This window comes from Panthera tigris, chromosome B2 (genome assembly GCF_018350195.1).
Source record: "Panthera tigris isolate Pti1 chromosome B2, P.tigris_Pti1_mat1.1, whole genome shotgun sequence".
Lineage (NCBI taxonomy): Eukaryota > Metazoa > Chordata > Mammalia > Carnivora > Felidae > Panthera > Panthera tigris.
In genome coordinates, this window is record NC_056664.1 from 51,111,820 (window position 1) to 51,134,892 (window position 23,073).

Below are 23,073 nucleotides of genomic sequence, written 5' to 3' on the forward strand. Positions count from 1 at the left end.
AACTCTCTGTGCTCCAGTTTCATTATTTGTGAAATTAAAGTGGTTGCCTGGCTCAGGGTTACAGGATTAAATAAGATTATGTATGTGAAGTCCCTAGACTAGTACCTGGCACATTAGAGGTATTTCTCATTATTTTAGAGCTGCTTTTGTAAAAAGTGAAGTGTTAGAAAGTTTTTGAAATTAGATTTTTCAAATTCTGCTCTTATGTAGTGTTTTAATTATAAATTGCTTTACCCCATGTGTAGGAGATATCCTTTCTTAAAAGAAGTCTTTGATGAGTAGTCTGTCCGGATTGCCAAGCTGTGGAAGGTGCTTTCCAAGGGGAAAAGGACACAGTGGTACCAGGTCAGGGTCGGCCCCCATGGGTGCTGATGACATGGTATAATGAGCCACAACATGAATAAATGAATTCTACATACCTGGGTAAAAAGCTAGACTCAGCTGGGAATAGGAGGCTGGGGCAGTAGTAGCCTAGAAGTCCGGGACCACAGAAGTACCTGAGAACATTGCCCTGGCAGGATACGGAGCATGGTTCATGCCATCTTGTCTGGACACTGGGATCTGTTGCTTAATTCCTGGAAGTCCAGGAACTGGAGCAGTGCTGTTGTCTCACATACTTTATTTTGGGATTCATGTTGGGGAGTATCCTTTATGATTCCTACATTTCCTTTTTCTTGAATGTTCCTCAGATGTTCTTTTTGATTTCATGTCACAGAGATTTCCGACTGTGAGAATCACTCTTGCGGTGATGTCCTGAATAAGTACTTAGTATGTAGTCTTTATTCCGAGGAACCAACTGGTCAGCAATACAAGCACACTGCCAGAACTTCTTTGAAGAGCTTTGTCACAGTGAAAGAACCATGTCCTTAGACAGATGCTGTGGTTAGCGAGTGGAGTGGCTCCTTGTGTGGTCCACAGGCCATCATCTAGCATTGCTGTACATTCTTTTTTTTTAATTTGTTTTTTTTTAATGTTTATTTATTTATTGTGAGAGAGCGAGCGAGCAGGGGTAGGGACAGAGAGGGAGGGAGGGAGAGAGAGAATCCCTAGCAGGCTGCCAGTGCAGAGTGCGATGCGGGACAGACAAACTCATGAACTGTGAGATCATCACCTGATCCAAAACCAAGAGTCAGACCCTTAACCGGCTGAGCCACCCAGGTACCCTTCTTTTTTTTTTTTTTTTTTTTTAAATTGAGATGTATATTCTTACATTAAATGAGTGCTAAGAATGTCAGTTTGGCCGCTTACCTAATAAGTTGCTGGTAAATAGTAAAAGTAAAATTTAAAGAATGTCAGAAAGAGCGGCTCACAGATGTACCCCTGAGAGCTGTGCCTTTCCCTCATCACAAGAAAGCAGACTTGTTAGACTTCCACATTTAATCAGATGTGACTGCAGACTATGGGAATTGAACAGACTCTTTTGGACACTAATGGTTTCTCTTGTTCCTTAAACAGTGGGGCAATTCAGAAAGTTTTCAAAATTAGGCCTTGTGTTTGTGGTTCTTCATCTGGATTAATATTAGAATTTAATATTTAGTTCAGTTTGTGGGGCTAAAATATAGCGATCAGCATGAGCTCTGTTTTGTTTTTGCTTGACTGTTTGCGAGTTGCTAGGGAATCTACTCTCAGTTTTTTCCATCTTGCTTCTCACCACTGTTTTGGTCAGCCAGTAGGAAATAGTGTGAATTTAGTATGTGTGAGAAATTTAAATCAGAGAGAGGACTTATCTTGAAGATGGAAAGCTGCTCTTACAGGAGCTATAAACACTTAGCAATGTAAGCGTATCAGGGGGAGAGACACTTTTATACTAAAATTACTTAATTTTAATCTTAAAATGTGATTTTAGAAAAGTCAAAATGTATGTCGTAGCTCATGTGTATTCAGAATATGTAGAAAATGCTTTGTGGCAAATCAAGCCCTTCCCCACTGCTAAATTCTGCAGTGATCCTTCTATTTCTAAATGCCGAATATCTGGTTAGGGCCAGCAGTGACTTTTTAGCCTATGCAAAGATCAGGTTGCACATTTAAATTGTTTGGAGTCATGTGAGACTTCAGTAAGTATGCATCTGATGCTTGGATTATTTGTTCTTTCAGTGTTTGCTAGAGTCTACTGCTTGATGATGCACTCCCGCCTCTTTTGGAAAAGTACCTTGGCAGTTCCTTGAAACCAGCTCTCCAAAATAAATACAGTAACATCATGACTGCCACTGCAGGGCTACCGCTTAAGCCATGCAGCAGTTTGTTAGAGACGGGTTCGCGGCTGCAATACCCCAAAATGCCGTACGTACTAAGTGGTTAGCGAGGTCCTTCCTCCAACCCTTCAAGGTCTCCTGATAATGGTTTAAAACAGTTTGGTCATCTTCAGCATTACTGAGAATAAGAGACACAGTTCTTCTCTTTCCCCTTTACTTACAATTAGTACACACTAAAAGTGCCGTTAAATGTTGCCCTAGAAGTTTATGGGCCATTCTTGAATGATCGGACTCTGATAACTCAGATTAATTTTTTTAACTGCTGTGGCAGTGACTGAATTCCCCCATTTGTTGCTTGCTATCCAAAAAGGTCAAACCTTGGCTAGGGAGGTATCCATTTATTGCTTCAGGAGACGAAAAACATTAACTAATAGGCAGTCCAAGGTATCCTATTCTTCCAAAGACAGGGACGCATCAGTGTTGCCCATCTTTATTCTTAGCTGAGCCTGTTAGTTCAGAAGAACTGATTGTTGATCCACATGCTGGTGTATTTCCTGAGAAAATTCAGTAACAGTATTCCTAACATAATTTCTCTGAATAATCCATTCTTATGAATGGTGTTATGTGCCTGATCATAAAACAGCTTAATTGACTTAAAAAAAATTTAACCTGTAGGGGCATAACATGACAGGAGGCATTTATTTTCTTTTCATAGCATTTTGTTCCTCGTTTATTATGATTTTCACTTGCTCCCTTGTAGGCCACATATTTTGTGTCAGCTCCTGGATGTTCCTTGAGAGTAAGAGCTACATCTTGTTTGAACATCTTTTTCTCCACTTCAAAACTCTGCATAAAATAGGCACATTGTGTGTGTGTATATGCATACATATATTATACATATATATACATATATGTGTTAAGTACCATGTGTATGTACATATATGTGCATATGTATACATATATACATATATGTGTATATGTACACATATATGTATATATGCATGTATGTATACATACATATACATATATGGGTATATATACACACACACAGTGGCTGTATATATACACGGTACTTATTAATGCTGTTAGCTTGGATAAATTGTGTTGAATCCAAGAGACACTTTCCACTAAACGAAGTTTTATTCCATTTGAGCCATGTAATGCTTTCCTGAGTACAATATGTGAAAAATTTCACCTTGTTGAACATCCTGTGCCAAAATATAAGACCACTTTTAATAAACTCAAGTGAACATCTGTTTGACTTCTTTTGGAAGAATTTTTTTGATATGTAAACTGGTTGCAAGTTTTGCTTGAAGATACAGTTGAAGGAAAAACAACTCTTCCTTTAGATAAGTAGAATTTTTGGCTTTCTGTGGTGTAAAACATCAGCACCCAAAGGTTGAATGATCCCAAATCATTTCAATTAAATTCTTCTTTTTCCCCATAAGATTTACCTTTTTAAAGTAGTTTTTTCCCTAAAATTCCTATTACATACAAGCAAAATAGAGATTATACTGTTTATGCAATTTTGATTCTTTTTTGATAACCCTAGAACATGTGTGTTTATATTTTTAGATATTCCTCAGAAACATGACTTTTACATTTTTTTTATTGAAGTATAATTAACATACAATATTATATTAGTTTCAGGTGTACAACATACTGATTTGACAATTCTGTGCATTACTCGATGCTCACCATAGTAAGTGTGGTCACCAACTGTCACCATACATTATTACAGTATTATTGACTATATTCCCTATATGCTGTACTTTTCATCCCTGTGAATTATTTATTTTATAACTGGAAGTTTGTACCTCTTAATCCCCTTTATCTCTTTCACCCTGCCCCTTCCTGCCTCCCTTCTTCTGACAACTACCAGTTTCTTTTCTGAATTTAAGAGTCTGGTTTTTTGTTTGTTTTGTATTCTAGATTCTACATATAAGTGAAATCATCTGGTATTTGTCTTTGTTGACTTATTTCACTTAGCATAATACCCTCCAGGTATTGCACCTGACAATGTTGCATGTGCTTCTTGCACATGACAAGATCTCATTCTTTTTTTTGTGGCTGAGTAATATTCCTGTGTGTGTGTGTGTGTGTGTGTGTGTGTGTGTGTGTGTGTGTGTGTATGGGTGTATGTACAACATCTTATTTATCTGTTCAACTACCGATAGACGCTTAGGTTGGTTCCATGTCTTGGGTATTGTAAATGATGCTGCAGTAAACATAGGGGTGCAGATTTTTTTTCATATTAGTGTTTTTATTTGCTTTGGGTAAATACCCAGTAGTAAAATTACTGCATTATATGGTATTTATATTTTTAATCTTTTGAGGAACCTCCACACTGGTTTCCACAGTGGCTGCAAAAAACACTGCACAAAGGTTCCTTTTTTTTCCATATCCTCACCAACTTGTTGTTTCATGTCTTTTTGATACTAGCCATTCTTACTGGTGTGGGATGATATCTCATTGTGGTTTTCATTTGCATTTCCCTGATGATTAGTGATGTTGAGCATCTTTTCATGTGACTGTTGGCCTTATTGATATCTTCTTTGGAAAAATGTCCACTCAGGTCATCTGCCCATTTTTCAATCAGATTGTGTGTGTGTGTTTGTGTGTGTGTGTGTATGTATGTGTGTGTTGAATTGTATAAGTTCTTTCTGTATTTGGGATATCACCTCTTTATTGGATACATCTTTGTAAATATCTTCGCCCATTCAGTAGGTTTTTGTTTTGTTGATGATTTCCTTTGCTGTGCAAAAGCTTTTGATTTTAGTGTAGTCCCAAAAGAGAAGCAAGATTTTTAATGGCCATATAATTATTCATTGCTTGAATTTACGATCCCATGTTAAATCCTTCCCCTGTGGTGTTTCAGGTTGATTTTTTTTTTTCACTTTGTCATATTTGACCCTTCTCTGTGCTGAGCCAGTCCTGCTCAATCCAAGTCTTGTCAGTTCTCCATCTGTGCCATCAGCTCATGTCCTTGGCTTGTCCCCTCACTCAGGTTCTCAGTAAAGTAATGAATGCTGTCCTAATTTATGTTACTTTTAGTATATGTGCTGCTGCAGCAAGCACCGAATACATTTTAATTTTAATAAAAGTTTTTCTTCTAATCATTTTAAATACCACTGCAAGCCTTATCTACTAATCATAGCACAGTAAGTAAAATTTTGATTTTCAAAGTGATTCACACCTGTTGTTGAGGGTGTAGGGTATACCCTTAGGGCATAAACATCTTTGTCAGGGTTCATTATTGGTGGTAGCTTGATAATGTATAAAAGCACCTCGAAAATGTGCAAATATATTAACAAATGATAGAGGATGAAATTATTAGCAGAGCCCAGAAGACAGAAAAATTGGAAAGAGAAATATTTTAAGCAAAGTAAATGTAAACATCTTTGTTATAAATGCTCAAGTATACATGCTAACACTCAGTGGGAAACTAATTTGCTTCTGTGAAATTTGTTTTACTCATGACCTTTTAGGGCCCTGTAATGGCAAGAGCCCACACCCTTTTCTTTGTTGCATAAAGAAAGAGTACCTGTGCTGCTGAATCACGAACCAATTAAAAAATTATATTTTAGAACAGGAGACTTTTTTCCTGTGATCTGTTTCATTTATTTGGACAAGAAATATGTTTCTTCCTGCTTCAGATTATAGAGGAAGTGGTTAGTTTTATTGAGGAGTTGAACCTTTATTTCCTTTCATATTTCTTTTTTTTCTTTTTGGATTTTCAGGTGTTTATTTTATTATTTTGCTTTACAATTTAAATACATGTTACATAATTTATTTTGTACATGTAAAATATTATATAAAATATTATATCATGATGTTTTTGGTTTTTAAATTTTTTTTTAACATTTATTTATTTTTGAGAGACAGAGAGAGACAAAGAGAGACAGAGTGTGAACAGGGGAGGGCAGAGAGAGAGAGAGAGACACACACAGAATCTAAAACAGGCTCCAGGCTCTGAGCTGTCAGCAGAGAACCCAATGCCGGTCTCAGTCCTTTCATATTTCTTATCTCTTACCTGGCTCATGCAGCAGTGCATGGATAGCAGCTTTAAATTTTGTGAATCAGTGTTTCAAATTCTTATGTATTTGTGAGTCTCTTTTGAATTCCATTCTATGTTTATCTGAAAATGGTTTAAAAAAATTGAATTGCCAGTTGAATAGACAGTATTGTTAGCCTGTTTTGAAATTTACCAGGACTGTCCTGGTGCTTGGTGAAACCTTCCCCTGTGCCCCCAAACTAGACTGAGCCTTTTTTCTTTATATGCCCTTTTGCTATATCATATTATATACTTGTTTCAGATTTCTGTCTACTGCTTTCCCTGTCTTTGTCAGCCTTCCCCTTGCCGAAGGCTTTATCTGGAGTTACCTCTCTCTGCCCGTGATCCTCTAGAAGTTGACTCATTTTCTTATCTGTCTAGATTACTTTCCTTTTATGTCTACTCTTTTGGCCTGGATCTAAGGGGCAGCGACACCACTTATGTGCTCTTACTTGCTGGTTTCATTAGCGTGCTCTTCCATTTCCCTTTCAACTCATTAATCAAGATGAAATGCAGCATTGGCACAGTTTTACTCTGTTATCCCTTTTGTAGCCTAAACTCCCCCTTTCCCTGTTTTACGTAGCTAATTAGAATATAGTTTCACAAATGTTTTCCGTTTGCCAGTTAACCTGAGCGTTTTATTACTCTGTGAGCCTCCAACACGATCGTGCTTCAGAATTTTCCTTAAAGAATGTTATTAACTGGCAGCAGCATTAGTGAAGCAACAAAATGTGACTGAAACCTCAGTTTCCTCATCAGTTAACTGAGATCAAAAGCTTTACCTTACTGGTACCTATAAGGATTCAAGTAAATAAAGGTGCCTGGGTGTCCCTCGCTTAGTCTGTTATCACCAAAAGGGATTCCTTCCTCATTGGTATCTGCCAGCCTCAGGAATGGTTTGATGTCTTGACTGAGGTATAACTCATATGCCATATAATTTACCCATTGAAAGTACACGATCCGATGGTTTTTAGTATATTCAGAGTTATGCAGCCGTTACCACAATTAGTTTTAGAATGTTCTTCTCACCCCAAGGGAAACCCCATACCCATTAGCAGTCACTCACCATTTCCTTGGCAACCACTAATCTACTTTTTGTAATTTTATGCATTTTTAACCTCATGCTTATTGTATTGTGTGCTAATAGGATTTTCATTTTTCTTAAGGTACACTGAAAGTATTTTGAAGTGCAATCCTATAACTTTTAGAACTAGAAAGAGCCCTTTAATCGTTTGATACTTTTTTTTTTTTTTTCCCACAAGGGAACACAGTGCTAGGGACCTTCCTGTTCTATACCTGTTTACCAAAAAAAAAAAAAAAAAAAAAAAAAAAAAGTCTTATTAACACTTATCAGAAGTTCTTATTTTTGAGTATTTGCTAAAACTCTTTCAAATTCAAATTCTAGATGTGACGTATGATTATTTGAATTCTCTGCTTTAGACAACTTATTCTGTGAATACTTCTTGGACTTTTTCCTTTATCTGTAACTTTCTCATGTATAAAAATCCTATCTTAGCCAAAGTTCGTGCACTATATTGTTATATTTTCTGTTTAAATTTTCTTTAGGAACATCATTACTCTGTGATCAACCATAGAATTTTCTAGGATAATCTATTCAGTTTTATATGTTTTTCTGTGGCATACCTGAGCGTTCTACATATTTTGTGGTAGACCACTTACTCTACCAGATTTCGCCCATCCCATGCCTCTTTTCAAGGTTTTTGCCACTCCTTCCATCTACAGGTACAGATTAATTCTCCAACCCCCTGGCAAAAACAACAGCATGCAGATTTTAAGGTCTAGGTCCCAAGAGTCCTTGCAGCATCTTTCTTTGCCCCTTTTGAATTCGACTTGGAGAGCTTTATGTAGGAAGCCACTTTGTCATCAGGGAGAGGACAGAGGCCGTGTGCAGAACAGTGGGGCTCTAGCTGATAGAGTAATTGCCAGACCATCAGAGTCAGGCCACAGTGGATCCTGCAGCCTTTTTGACCCTCCGGCCGACTGTAGTTGCATGAGTGAGCTCAGATGACAGCAGCAGAGGAACTGCCCAGCCACCCCACAGAATGTGAGAAATTGAAAAAAAAATGTTTTGGAATTTGCAGTGGTTTGTTAGACAGCAAAAGTTAACTGGTACATATAGGTATCAGCATTGTGGCAACGTTGAGATGATTAAAGAATGTAACCCATGTAAAGTCCTTAACTTACTGCCAAGCACAGAGAATCCCTTAAGAGAGGTTGATTGCTCTATCATATTGGCTAACGCATTATCATTTCTAATGTCATTTTGATCACTATCATCATTTTATTTCTCCTCTCCTCTGGATATAATGTCATTGCTTTTAATGAACATTAACTATGAGGAGTTAAAAGAATTTGATGCCCTTGGTGTTAGTTGTCTAGTATCTTCCTTCCTGATTAATAAGTAGTTTACAACTTTAAAAACTATTCTTATTGTAGGGGTGTCTGAGTGGCGTAGTTGGTTAAGCATTCGACACTTGATTTCAGCTCAGGTCATGATCTCACGATTTGTGAGGTTGACCCTGTGTGGGGCTCTGTGCTGACAGTATGAAGCCTGCTTGAGATTCTCTCTTCCCCTCTGTCTCTCTGCCCCTCTCCTTGTGTGCTCATGCACGTGCCCTCTGTCTCTTTCCTCTTAAATAAGTAAAACTATTCTTTTTGTAAAATAAAAAAGATATATAGCCAAGTGCATAAGGTTTGTAAATGTACAGCTTATAACAAATTATAGAATGAACATTTGTATCTGCCACTCAGGTTGAGACATTTAGCATCACTTAGACTCCAGAAGCCTGTTGGATGCCCTTTCTGATCACAATCTTCTCCCTTACACCTATAGGTGGCCACTAGCCTGATTTCATAAGAATCTCTTCTTAGCTTTTCTTTATAGATGTTACCACCTCTGTGTGCATCTCTAAACAAAATAGTGTAATTTTTTTGATTTTTCATCTTCATGTAAGTGGAATAATATAGTATGCATTCTTTTGTGTCTAGCTTCATTTGCTGAATATTATTTCTAAGATTCTTTCCTGTAATGACTTAACAGTTAGCTTTCACTTTCATTGCTATGTAGAATTTCATTATAAGAATATACTTCTGTTAGATCTACTGTTGATGGGTATTTGAGTTATTTATAGTTTTGGGCAATTACAAATAATTCTGTCAAACACATTCTTTTATGTATTCTGGAATAATATGAGAGTTTTTTGAAAATAGATATAGAAGTAGAATTTCTGAGTAATAAAGTTACAGTCACTTTTTATAAATCTCATAGAAAAGAACATTGCCAGATGATGCCAGATAGACAGTTGACCCTTGAACAACGTGGGGGTTGTGGGTGCTACCTCTTACCCTCACCGACAGTCAGAAATCTGCATATAACTTTGACTCTCCCAAAACTCCACTACTAATAGCCTCCTGTTGGCCGGGGGACTTACTGATAACATAAACAGCCGGTTAACATGTATTTGGTATGTTGTATGTATTATATACTATATTCTTAGAATAAAGTAAACTAGAGAAAATTGTTATTAAGAAAATCATAAGGAAGAGAAAGTACATTTATAATGGTGTACTGTGTTTATTGGGAAAAAATGCAGTTCAAACCTTGTGTTGTTGTTCAAGGGTCAACTATGTCCTGTATCATAACCTTTACCATATCTTCACCATATCTTTATCAAGAGGATTGGCCAAAAAGACAGTTCAGATCAAAGGGGACAGGAGTAGGGATGTGATGAGAGTTACGTGGGCATGAAAAGGGGCCACCGTTTAGTTGAAGGGTTAGAGTGAACCTGGGAGGGAAATCTTTGAATCAATTTGGTGTCATTATAGCTGGAGTCAAACAGTTTTTCAGGAGTTTAATGACATTTTTTTTAAGTTTCTGTATTTATTTTGAGAGAGACAGAGATAGTACCAGTGGGGAAGGGGCAGAGAGAGAGCGAGAGAGAGAATTCCAAGCAGGCTCAGCACTGTCAGCTCAGAGCCTGATGTGGGGCTTGAACTCATGAACCATGAGATCATGACCTGAGCTGAAACCAAAAGTCAGGACGCTTAACCCACTGAGCCACCCAGGTACCCCCCTGGAGTTTAATAACATTCTTTATGTTGTTGTCCTCCAGGTGACTCTGTAACAATGTTTTATGTTTACCCTGGGGAGGAGAAGTTTAGGCAGTGGGGGAACAATTGACTGATCCTTGGCCATATACTAATTAAAAAGGACATAGCTGTTTTGGGACTAAGATTTCCCATGTCCCTTTCTAAGAGGAAGGGAGGTACCAACACTCTGCCAAAAGAGAAGGAAAAAGAATCTTGTCAAAATGGGGAATGGGAAAAGGAAACATGCTGTTCAGCCAAATTAGAGACTCTGCATCTACTGAAAACAAGGGTGGCTATAAGAAGGCTGTGGTGTGGCATAACAAGCCAAGGCAGTTTGGGTTCCTTTGCGTGTAATTGTACACAGTGTCCTCCAAAGTGGGCCAGTGTGCTGTAATCAGACATGGTATATAGTTGAAGAATGGTGTCTGTGTGTTGTGTCACATGATCGCTCTGTGCTGCAGCACCCTGCCAAGACAGCGACATGAATTGTTCTGCATGTGCCCTGGCTAATGTCAAGAGAAGGCAGAAGGGCTTATAGCTTGGTGGGTTTTTTCCCCAGACTATCTGAGGAAGTAGAAAACTTGAGGATTTAATAAAATCTTAGTGGCATGGTGTTGGTCTTATAAGAAAATAGTTAATTTAAAGCATTTGGATGCCAAATTAAGATCCCATCTGGGTAATGAGGGGAGGATTTAGGAAATACTGTTTTCATTTTGGGATCCTGTCAGATGGGGTTGTTTTTACGTCTGGTTTGTACATCCCAAGTTGAATAAAGTGGTGTTTGTGACAGGCTCTCTTTGAGGATGCTTTTAATATGCAGAACAAAACTTAAATTTGTCTGCTGTTATGATTTACACTAGATGTGGGGACTTGTAGGCTGTTGTTTCCACAGATGTAAAATGAACTTATTATTCACTTGCAGATCTGAGTACCTTAGTGACTTGATTTCTTGTATTATTTCTGAATGGTTCCTGAATGTATGGGATTGGTGATGGTTTTGTGCTTTTGCGGTTCTATCTTTCCTGGAGAATAAAGTGAGCTTTTCATGCTTGAGTAAACACATTGATGCATTATGAAACTGTCAGACTCTTTGAACAATTGGCATAAGCTCAATTATTCAAATATGTGACTCTTTTGAATGGCTTTTGTGTCAGCTAATGCTTTCGTACAACCAGTATAAAGAAATTTCAATACCTTTCCTTTAAGAAATTAAATCTCAACTGTATGATTAAAGAAGTCCACAGGATTAGTTCTTTCATTGAGCACTTTCATTATCAGGTACAGCTAATTGGTAGTAGTGTCCATTTGCTGAGATTCATAGTTTATTTTATTTAAAAATATCTTGCATTTTTTGTTAAATAATTTAAAGTTGTGCATTTTCCTTATCACCTAAAATAACTTTTTTTCTTGTGTTTCCTTCCTGTCAGCATGCACACGTGCTTTTTTACAGTGTACCTGCAATTTTTTCTTTTAAAATTATATCTGCATTGTAAATCTTTTTCAAGTTATATGGTCTTTTTAGTAATTATTTAAGTCTCTTACTCAATATTGAATTATTTAATAACATGCTGATCATTTCCCTTATTTTACATATATGTTTTCCAGTTTTTCCTTTTCACTGATAATAATGCAAAGACATACTGTGCCTTGTAGCTCGTTTTTCTTATTTTTAGTTACTGTGTGTTACAAGGACAGATGCTCCAAAGTATCGTTATTATGTCAGTGGACTTGAAAACTTATGTTCTATGTATTGCCCAATTGCTTTCCAAATGACAGTGCCTTCTTTTTGATTACAGAAGTATATAGTCCCTGAAGCTTATTAAATAGTAGCATTCTTCAAAATTATCACTTGGAGAAGCCTGTAATCTTAATAGAGACTTTTTCCTTTGTAAATGTAATTTATATTTTTAGCAAAGCACTATATGCAAATAGTTTTTTTTTTTTAAATCCAGTGAGCTTCATTCATAATGTGACAGTGAAGAACAGTAGCCCCTTGCACCTCCTGTCCCCACCCCAGTTTCTGACTCTTGAGAAACCCCAGCTCCTGGCTCTTCCACTGATGTATGCCCCAACACTGCTAAGCTAGCTTTTAATTTGATTTTTTTTTTCACTTTGTAGTTACCTTTTGATTTCTTTCTATGGAAGGTGTGGCTTTAGTACTCCCTGTTTCTTCTCTATCCTCTCAATATTGACATAACGTAAATTTTGCTTTTATCAATATGTGGATATTAAAACATTATGACCAACTATTGTTCATAACTGAGTCTTAAATTTATATTATGAATATATAAGAATACTTTGTATTTTTTGTTTTTTTGCTTACTTTGTTTTCTATGTTTCTAACTTATGGACAAACAAATCTTGATCTTTTCAAACACATCAGATAATCCCACAGATGTGCATTTGCCCCCCCCCCGCCCCACCCCCAAATCTTTCTTCTGTGAACCTCCCTGTTGTCTGCAGTGTGGACCAGTCGCTCTCAGGGCCAGCTGCTCAGCTGACATCTTAGAAGTCTCTTCACTCTTCATTTCTGGGAATTTCTTTTGTTTCTCTCTGTTTTGTTGATTCTCTGATTTCTGGATCTCCGATCCTCCTCCTTTGAGATTTATGCTCACATTTAATGGGTTCCTGAGGTGCAAGGAAGAGGCATTTTTTTTTGAGACCATGCATGTATAAAAATGTCTTTATTTTGTCATCATACTTGATGTAATTTTAGGCTGGGAATAATGTTTTCTTGGAATTTTGAAGGCATTGCTCCATGACCTTCTTACTTTCAAGGCTGCTGTGGAGTCCATCCCCTTTCTGATTCCCAATTCTTTGTTAGACCCCCAACCCCCACCTCCTGGTCTCTGGAAGCTTTTGGAATCTTCTTGTTTCTGGCATTCTGAAGTTTTATATTTCCTGGTATTCTTCCATGTCTCTGGCATTCATTTTATTGGCCATATGGTGGACTTATCCTAACCGGAAGATGCAGTCCCCTGTATTTTCCTTTGGAATACCTGTTAGTTGGATGTCATACCTTGTAGACCAGTCCTTGAATTTTCCTGTCTCATTTCTCTGTCTCATAGTCTTTTTATTCTACTTTCTGAGGGATCTTGTTAACTTTATTTTTCATTTCTTTTATTAATGTTACATATTTTTTAATTTCTAAAAACATATCTTCTTCGAAGCTTGCTTTTTATGGTATCATGTTGCTTCATTTTCTCTTATTTCTCTGAGGGTATTAATTATATTTTTTGGTTGACATGGGTACTCTCTTGCATTAGGGGCTTTCCTCAAGTGTCCAGAAAACCTTGGTTTTGTTGAAATGACAGATCTGGGGTTGCATGACAGATCTGGGGTTGCTGGGGGTGCTTGTGTGGCTCATTTGGTTGAGTGTCAGATTTTTTTTTAAAATATTTATTTATTTATTTATTTATTTATTTATTATTAGAGAGAGAGAGAGGGAGCGTGCATGAGCAGGGTAGGGGGCAGAGAGAGAGGGAGACAAAGAATCCGAAGCACTATCCAGGTTCTGGGCTGTCAGTCAACACAGAGCCTGATGCAGGGCTCGAACTCACGTACCATGAGATCATGACTTGATCTGAAGTCAGATGCTCAACCACTGAGCCACCCAGGCGCCCCAAGCGTCAGACTCTTGATTTCGGCTCAGGTCATGAGCCCAGGGTCATGGGATAGAGCCCTGCATCAGGCTCCACACTGAATATGGAGCCTACTTAAGATTATCTCTCTTTTTCTCTGCCCCCTCCCCTGCTTGTGCTCTCTATGTCTCAAAACAAACAAACCAAAAAACAACAACAAAAAACTAAAACAAACACCCCCCCCCACACACACACACACAGACATGAGAGAAAGGAAGGAATAAAAGAATAAAGAAAGAAAAGAAAGAAGGAAAGAAAGAAAGAAAGGTTGATTGATTCAGACACTTGCGGGGTGGGGCGGGGGGGAGGGAAGATAGTTGGAAGCTCTTTGTGCATGGGTGGGCTTGTAATCTGGGGATTCTCTGTACTGTACTGTAATTCGTGTCAGTAGGGTCTGTTCTCCTGCCTGGGAGCCTGGCTTCGGGAAGGGGGTGGAATCTCACAGGGCTTTGACTCAGTCCTTCTGTTTTTAGTAGAGTGCCTCACCCTGCCCTCAGCTGTGCTTAGAGTCAACTCTTTTAGAGGGAAATTTCCGGTCTCCTGCCTGGCTATGCAGGGTAGAGAAGAGGATGTGGGGACCTAACTGTTCTTTATATAAATTTTCAACCAGTTCTCCTTCCTTCAGAGGTCACCTGGACCTAATTTCCTATTGACTCCTTACTCCACAGGGTTGGATTTCAGCGTTGTTTGGATTCTTTTGTTAGTTCCCATTGGTTCATCTGTTTTCTGACTTTAAGGATTTTGTGGCATGTCTAGTTTGCTTCTTGTCCTTTCTCATTTTTAATTGTCTTCATGCATTTATTTCATATTTTTATATTTATATCCATTTTGTATAAATTGTTTTAGTGTCATTTTAGTACAGTTTTAAAGGGTGTGGGGCAGGGGGCGGGGGGAGGCGTGTCCTCAGTATGCCCTGGTTAATGGAAGTACACATACTTTGCTTTCGATTGGTCAAAAAACAATTTGTTCCCTTTGCACATTTGTGGGATATTTATATACTTTCTGATGCACAGTAATTTCTATTAAAAATGTCTTTTAAAATATTTTATTCTAATTTTTACATAAATTTACTTAACACAGATTGAATATCATTTTCTATAAGTAGAAAGTGTGACCACCCACTGGATAGTTTAAAGGAGTAATTACCATTCTCAGTGAGCTACTTACTCATTTTTAAAAACTTTTCAGATAATTGTAGATTGATAGGAAGTTGTGAAAAGAGTACAGAGATGTCTTTGTACCCAGTTTATCCCAGTGGTGGACTACATGACTATTATATGACTATTACTTAAATATCAAAGTCAAGAAGTTGACGTTGGTACAATGCTCATTAATTTTTAAAAGACATAGTGTTTTAAATTTCATATGGGGCAGAAAGTGTACATTGCAAATATATGTGAGACCCATGCAAAACTATTTTGTCTTTCAGCAATTTTTCCAGCTAGTCAAATTACGAAAGCTTGGACTTAGTGATAATGAAATTCAGCGGCTCCCTCCAGAAATAGCAAACTTCATGCAGCTGGTGGAACTTGATGTGTCTCGGAATGGTAAGAAAAAGATTCCACTTGAATTGTCCATTTGTCTCTTCTGGTGCTGGGGGCAATTTTTAGTAAATGTAGCTGGATAAATGCTGTTGGAGTTGCTTTTTCCGGTGGTTATGGAAAAGCTCTGTGTAAATTTGGGGATGAAATTAATGCCATTACTGAATAGTTTAGTCAGCTTACGGGTATTTACCGAAAATGTGTAATAACACAATTTTTAGATGATGATTTTCTCAAAGTAGGTTCAGTCTGATTCAGAGAGCCGGAGAGTAGACTGGGCAGTCATAATACCCAGCCCCCTCATTTTACTGAGTGTGACACTGAGAGCTGTTGGTGCGGTCATTCGCCCAGTGCTCAGAGGCTGCTGAGGCGAGGGGGAAGGGCGGGGCGGGGGGGAAGGTTGGTTTGTCCGGCTGTGCTCCTGTGAGAATCTGTCTCCCTGCAGTGAACAGAGCAGCTCCCTGTCCAGGCATCGTCGTGAGATTGATTATTCCTAATTAGGCCACTGATGATTCTGCACATTGGGGTTTGTGTGGTATCTTTTGTGAATTTATTTTGATTACCAGGTTTCACTGGAATGATGAAGTGCTTCCTTTTTCTTGAACATTCCAGTAGGATATCTCTATCCCGTTTAACCTTTCACTTTTAAGTGGATACCCTGGTTTAACCTTGTGGATCGTAGCCCCGACAGCACTCGTGGAGTGGGCCGGAGCCCCTGCCAGTGACAGCAGACATGATTAATTACTTTGAGTTCAAGTGGCAGCTCCCAGTGGTCCTGTCTTTAGTGATGGAATTCAGTTCTTGCAAAGACTCTGGTGTAACTTCCTCGGGATAGGTCCCGGCGTGCTCTGAATTATTTATACAAATGATGATCCTTTCCCTTCAAGTTTCTCCTCAGCGAGCCTCAGATCTGGATCTTTCATTCTCGTGTCTTCCACAGAAACCACAAGGCTCAGGTACAGAACATTTTGGTGGGTCATTGTCATAAGACAGCAGTGTAATCAATGCTTAATTGAAAATGTGAAGAAAAAACGATTTTACCCCCTACTTTTAACAGCTGTTAAATTTTTGGCATCTATCAGATCCCATGAATTGGAAACTGTCTTTAGCCCAGGCCATATGTTCTTGACATAGACTCTACTTTTATTTTTCTTGAGAATTATTTCTTATCTTGAAGGTAATGGAAAAAGTGAAAAAATCTTATCTTTTGGACTGGCTGATTGGGTTGCAGAGGACCCAAATCTGCTTAGGTAAAGGGTATTGGATTTTAAGGATGGGGATGGAGCTAACATTCCAAAAGCATTGGCACGGAGCTGGCATCGGACACTATGTTTGGAGTTTCATGGCCTCTGTCTTATGGTGTGTCTGCTTCTGTTGGTAGCTGCTCTGTTCTTCCCTCCCTGCTGACCTGCTCTCTTGGAACTGGCCCCTCAGGCCCAAGTTGTTGTGGTGCCTTGCCTTGCTTCTGACCCTGCTGGGCATCTGTTTGCCAATGACACATTTCTAAGTGAGGAATGGTTGCTCCAGCTCATCTTTTTAGGCCAAGTATAAACTACAAGCTGTAGGTCACAGGACACCCTGATGTTTGGCTCCCCGGAGACAGGGGTGGCAAGTAGTGCAAAGCTTGACCCCACCCCTCGGCACAGATACAGCTCCCCTTACACCTGAGTGTGGCATGGGGCGGGCATCTGAGGCCATATATATATCCTATATCACATTGATCTAAAGTATATAGAATTGAGGGGCACCTGGGTAGCTCAGTCCGTTGAGTGTCCGACATGGACTCAGGTCAAGATCCCACGGTTTGTGGGTTTGAGCCCCGTGTGGGGCTCTGAGCTGTCAGCACAGAGCCTGCAGCCAGCTTCAGATTCTGTGTCTCCCTCTTCTGCCTCGCTCCTGCTCACTCTCTCTCTCTCAAAAGTGAATAAACATTAAAAAAAAAATTAGGGGCACCTGGGTGGCTCAGTTGGTTGAGCATCTGATTTCGGCTCAGGTCATGATCTCAGAGCTCGTGAATTCAAGCCCCGTGTCGGGCTCTGTGCTGACAGCTTGGAGCCTGGAGCCTGCCTTGGACTCTGTGTCTCCCTCTCTCTCTGCCCTTGACCCGCTCGCATTCTGTCTCTGTCTCTCTCAAAAGTAAATAAACATTAAAAAATTTTTAAAAATTCAATAAAGTATGTATAATTGAAACTGCTATCCCTTGTCTCAGAAATTATATGTTATGAAGAATCGCTGGCAATTAATTCTGTAAGGAAGCAGTGACTTAGGAAAGTGGTCACTGAAATCACACAATCTGAAGAAATAAAAGAGCAATTTTGAAATTGGCATTAGAAAAGTTCTACCACTTTCACATCTGCAGTTTCTTTCCATTCTTAGCTAGAAAGAAGGGCCACATGCTTCCTCCCAGGTGTCCCTTTATACCTTCCAGCATATTGATGAAAGAAACTAGACTTTTATGGAAGTCAGTGTCAGGACGCAGAATGAAGTTTCCTTTCCTTCTGTAGGTGTTGGGAGTTTTGTGAAGGATCCTGCAGATGCTGTCACCTTATCAGGCTTATTTGGAAATGCTGAGGGGAAGGGCGCCTGGGTAGCTCAGTCAGTTAAGCATCTGACTCTTGGTTTTGGCTCAGGCCCTGATCTCATGGTTTGTAGGTTTAAGCCCCGTGTCGGACTCTGCGCTGATAGCGTGGAGCCTATTTGGGATTCTTTCTCCCTCTCTCTGTGCCCCTTTCCCACAGCTAATGTGCACACACACAGTCTCCCTCAAAATAAATAAATAGACATTAAAAAAGTGCTGAGGGGAGTTAACCTCCCCCTTCCCCTATGGGCAGAGCCTTGCTCTGGCTCAGTAGCATGGGTGTGTGTGTGTGTGTGTGTGTGCGCGCGCGCACGCGCGCATGTGTGGGCGTGATGGACAGTGTGGAAGAGGATGGCAGGCAGGGTTCCAGGCTTTCTTTGAGGTTGTGAGAAAAACAGAGATGACAGAACAGAACAAGGTCATATTTAGTTTAACCAACAGGAACATGGGTCTTAAGCTATTTCCAGGTCAGGCAAATCTCACTGTTCCCTCTCTCTCTTTTTTTTTTTTTTTTTTTTTTTTTTTTCAGATTAAATCACAATGAATTTCCTAGGCAACTGAGTAGGTAAATAAAGGTTGTGAAGTCTCTAGCCTGAGAGGCTGTGTGAAAACCCCTACTTTGTATGGATACAGGCATTTGTAAGGGTTTGCTTACATCTGGAGGCCTGGTGGAGCCTCTAGTATTCTGTGGCTCTGGCTGAGGCTGCCCTCCATGATCAGAGAGACTGTTCCTTTTAGTCCTTCCCTAGTCCCTGAATTGTAGCAGGTCCACAGCCAGAGCTCTCTGTGTCACGGTAGGACCTTTACTGGCTTCCTCAGTTCCTGATTTTCCAGAGAGCATTACCGGACCATGGAGGAAGGCAGGGTGTTGGTATCAGACCCCACAAGTCTTTGGTTCAGTGCTTGTCAAACTTCAGCATGCAGTAGGTTTTGTTAACCTGCAGATTCTGATGCAGTAGGGCTGGGCCGGGGCTTGACATGCTGCATTGCTGGAAGTCCCCAGGGGCTGCCAGCCCTGCTGATCCCCTGAACACGCTGAGTAGCAGGATCCACAAGCTCACTACTAACATTCCTTCAGCAGCTTCCTGTGGTTATGAGCGTCACTATGCTCAGGTTCCACGGGCTCTGCACCTTCTCGCATGGAAGGTGGGAAACCTTCAAGATACTACTGGTGAAAAGCTAAGATGCTGTTACTGACCTAAGCTCGAGTTGGCCTTTCAGTCCAGGAGCAAAATTAGACGTGTTCTGGTGTTCCTTAGCTCAAGTGAGGAAGAGAAGACAAGTTTTGTGTTTGTCTCCAGAAAAATCTATAAATGAGGAGGAGAGAAGTTTTTATAGGCATGTGTCCTATGCCAAGTACTGCCAAGACCTCTAAACCCTGATTTTGTGGCTTTGTTCTCTGGCATTTCAGGCACAAAGTCCAGGGGATTGTGTATTGTGTTAGAAATGAGAAGAGTGAGCTTAGGAAGGAAGAGTGGTGCTTGTAGGTTATATATAGGCTGTAGAGACCTGTTCTGGAGTAAAAGGAGAGAGAGGCTTAGGATGAGCACAGTTTTGCCCCCGAAATGGCTGGATGTGGTTGGCAGGCAGGACTCTGGGTGGGAGCCCTGGCTCTGTTGCTCAACACCTGGCTATGGACAGTGTTTGGCCGTGTCCTGTGAAGGAGTAGGGACGAGGCACTGCTTCCATACAAACCCGGTGAGAGGCGAGGAAAGTGACACATTTCTCATGTCCTAACAGTGGATTATTTTTTTAGTCAGGCAATAACTAAAATAAACTGGGGGTAAAAGAAACTAGGTGTTTCCTCTGACTGTAGATTAAAGGATGATTGGAGTGTATAAAATTGGTATCTGAATATGGTGTTACAATGCCTAAAGAAAGCCCTGATTCCAGGGCTTACATCACGGCCCTGATTTAAGGTCTGAAGCAGTTTTCTGTGGTAAAATGCTTCATGTCTGTTTCCTGTGCTCACTGATCCTTAGTTGTTGGAGGGACACGACCTCTAGATATGTAAGAAAAGGTATTACCCCATGGTACTATCTTGCTATCCAGGAATCTCAGGCCGACTTTGTTAATGCATCACGAATCCTGCTTGAAGGGTTAGTCACTTGAATTTTATAGCCTGTGCTGTTATTTGACTTACATCACAGTACTATATCATTATCCATTTAGTTCATTTTTTCCCCAAGTGTAAGGCATATACCACTGGTACTGCTAGGGATGATTTTAAGTGGTGCCACATAACAGCAGTTTCTAATATTGAGTCATGGTGAGAAAGTTAGCATTTTTGCAAAAAAACAATATTCCTTTTGGATTGCCTTTTTTTTTTATTATTTAAAAAAAAAATTTTTTTTTCAACGTTTTTTATTTATTTTTGGGACAGAGAGAGACAGAGCATGAACAGGGGAGGGGCAGAGAGAGAGGGAGACACAGAATCGGAAACAGGCTCCAGGCTCCGAGCCATCAGCCCAGAGCCTGACGTGGGGCTCGAACTCACAGACCGCAAGATCGTGACCTGGCTGAAGTCGGACGCTTAACCGACTGCGCCACCCAGGCGCCCCATTGGATTGCCTTCTGTAGAACTTAGTAACACTATGTTATATTTATCATCACACTTATCTGCTGTATGTGGGGTTATTAGTTTCTATCCATGATAGTGACTTAAAGAAGTTGGCTTCCTTTAGAAATAAATTTCAGATTTGAAGAGGTGATTTAACAGAATGAGGTAAATTCCAAAGAACACAGGTGCTCTACTAGTATGGCCATCATTGTGAAGGTGGACAGGGATGGCTGGCATTGAGGGGTCCCACTGATTAGTATGAGCATTTCAGACCAAAGAACCCATGGGTTTATTTCACTCTGGGGCACACAGAAAAACACGGCCAGCGTCCGCACACCCTGCCTAAATACTTCACAGACTTGAGTTAACAAAAACCTAGAGGATAGTTTTAGTACAAATCGTCACGATCACCAGGACAAGACTTCAGAGTGAGCAGATAGACAACCTGTCTACCAGTACGGCCTTCGTCCCACAGAGTCCAGAGGCCAGACTTTGCTGAAATGCATGGGTTAGTTGTCCTGTGTCCAGCCACAAGAAGCCGATCAGTGTCTGTGGTCTGTGGCTGTGGGTTTGTGTAATGAAATCCAAAGCCCGTTTTGAAGCCTCCTGAAATGACCTTGTATAACACCAAGCCTTGGTGCTTCTGAGTATGCCCTGAAAAAAGCTCTTTCTGGCAAGCAATACATCCAGTGTGCCTCAAAGTCTTGCTACTTAATTGTGAACAGTTAGCCTTTTTTTTGGTAATAACTACATACACCCACACCCCAAGTGTGGCAGAGGCCAGTTTCTACCCATGCAGACTTCAGACTAGCCACAGTCAAGCCATTGTTCTCTCTTTTCTCACTGCCTAATTCGTGCCTAAGTTTAGTGCTCTCTCATTAGCTCTGTTACCTGCTCCAGTGGCTGGACTTCATACCGGCCCCAGTGACATCCCACGAAGAGAGGCCCCATGGGCCACTCTACCTTGTGTCTGGAGAGCTGGTCACTTTCCAAACCAGAGCTTGCTGTTTTACCTTTGTAAGAACTGTGACTTTCCTGTCTTGAGCCCTTTCTCTGTCTTAGCTTGTCCCTTTGCTTTTGTTAGGAAGAAGGGTTAATACAGAAAAAAAATAGAATTGCCTATTTCTCATGTTTTAATTCCAGATAATAACAATTATTTTTAAAGCAGAGGTGGAAAGAAGTTAGGCTTATGTGAGATTTCTAGTCACCTTAGCATGCTACAAATAGTTTTTCTCCCCCCACCCCAGGAGCATTGTTGAAATGTGAAGATATATAGAAACCATTTAAAACACAGAAAAAGGTGAAACCAACTTTTCAAATAGCCCCCCCCCCTTTGGATGATATAGAAACATCAGTGATATTTTAGCAAATAAAACTGAAAATCCATGACAGTTTAATGTTACACATTGTTAAATCAGAAGGGAAATTCTTAGAACATTGCCTTTGCTCCAAATGTTTTTGGCACTCTTTCAGAATTTGTAGTGCATAATTTTACATATCCTCAGACCAGTAGTTTCACTTTGTAGTGTGGATTGGTTTTTAAAACCAGGCAGACATTTTTAAATGCCAATTTAGGTAAATAAACCAGGACACTGACAGTCTTACGTTAGTTACTCCATATCTGCTTCAGATAGAGCAATTTCAAAAGGGTTGCATAATAATTCTGATCAATAGAAACAGCTCTGAAAACCATATATTAACTACCAAAGGGCAGGCACATCTTTAAATGTATTTTCAGCATATATGTTTTTAGAGTACAAAGACAAGCTTAGAACTTCATGACCATGTATCTTCAAAGTATCCAGTATTGCTGCAGACAAATTTTTAGCATTTCTCCTTCAGTATTAGCTGCCTTAAAATAAAATCTGAGCTTGCTTTTTACATTATATATGAACCATTACAGAGATCTGCTGTACAGTGATTTCATTAGTGAAATAAAATCTGAATATTATGTATTTTCTTATTCAGATAATCTACAGAAACTAAACTTTGATACTATAGATCCCTTTTGATGGCCATATTGACACTTTTTGCATTTTTTTCCCCTTAACTTTTCTCCAGAATATCTGAATCCTTTTTGCTCTCATCTTGAAGGGTTTCCTTAGGTTGCCTGCCTTGTACTTCCTTTTCCAGAATGTATAGAAGAGTAAACTATTGCTATTTATTATGGTAATATAGCTTAATTTCTGGTTACCAGAAAAGTTGTGATTCTCCTGAGTAAGTTGTAGGTTTATGTAACTTTGTCTCTTGACTTTTTTTTTTTTATTAGCAGGTTTATAATAGAGATGATAACCTTTGCATTTGAGAAAACACCTCTGAATATACTTTTTAGGTCAGCAAGCTCTTTGGTTAGTTCCAGGTTCTTTGAATTCTTTGTCTACCTTCCTCCCTCGTCCC

At 39.6% G+C, this 23,073-nt stretch overlaps 1 protein-coding gene across 2 annotated transcripts in view; it reads left to right on the plus strand.

The window, feature by feature from the left end:
• LRRC1 (leucine rich repeat containing 1) overlaps positions 1 to 23,073 on the plus strand; it is a 131,549-nt gene that overhangs the window by 34,500 nt on the left and 73,976 nt on the right. Inside the window, exons 2-3 of one of the 2 annotated variants that reach the window (XM_042986584.1) lie at positions 2,095 to 2,280; positions 15,427 to 15,544. In XM_042986584.1, coding sequence (XP_042842518.1) covers positions 2,230 to 2,280; positions 15,427 to 15,544 — 169 coding nt within the window. In that variant the 5' untranslated portion in view covers positions 2,095 to 2,229. The remainder of the gene's footprint in view (positions 1 to 2,094; positions 2,281 to 15,426; positions 15,545 to 23,073) is intronic. The other variant, XM_007095528.3, reaches the window with a different exon arrangement.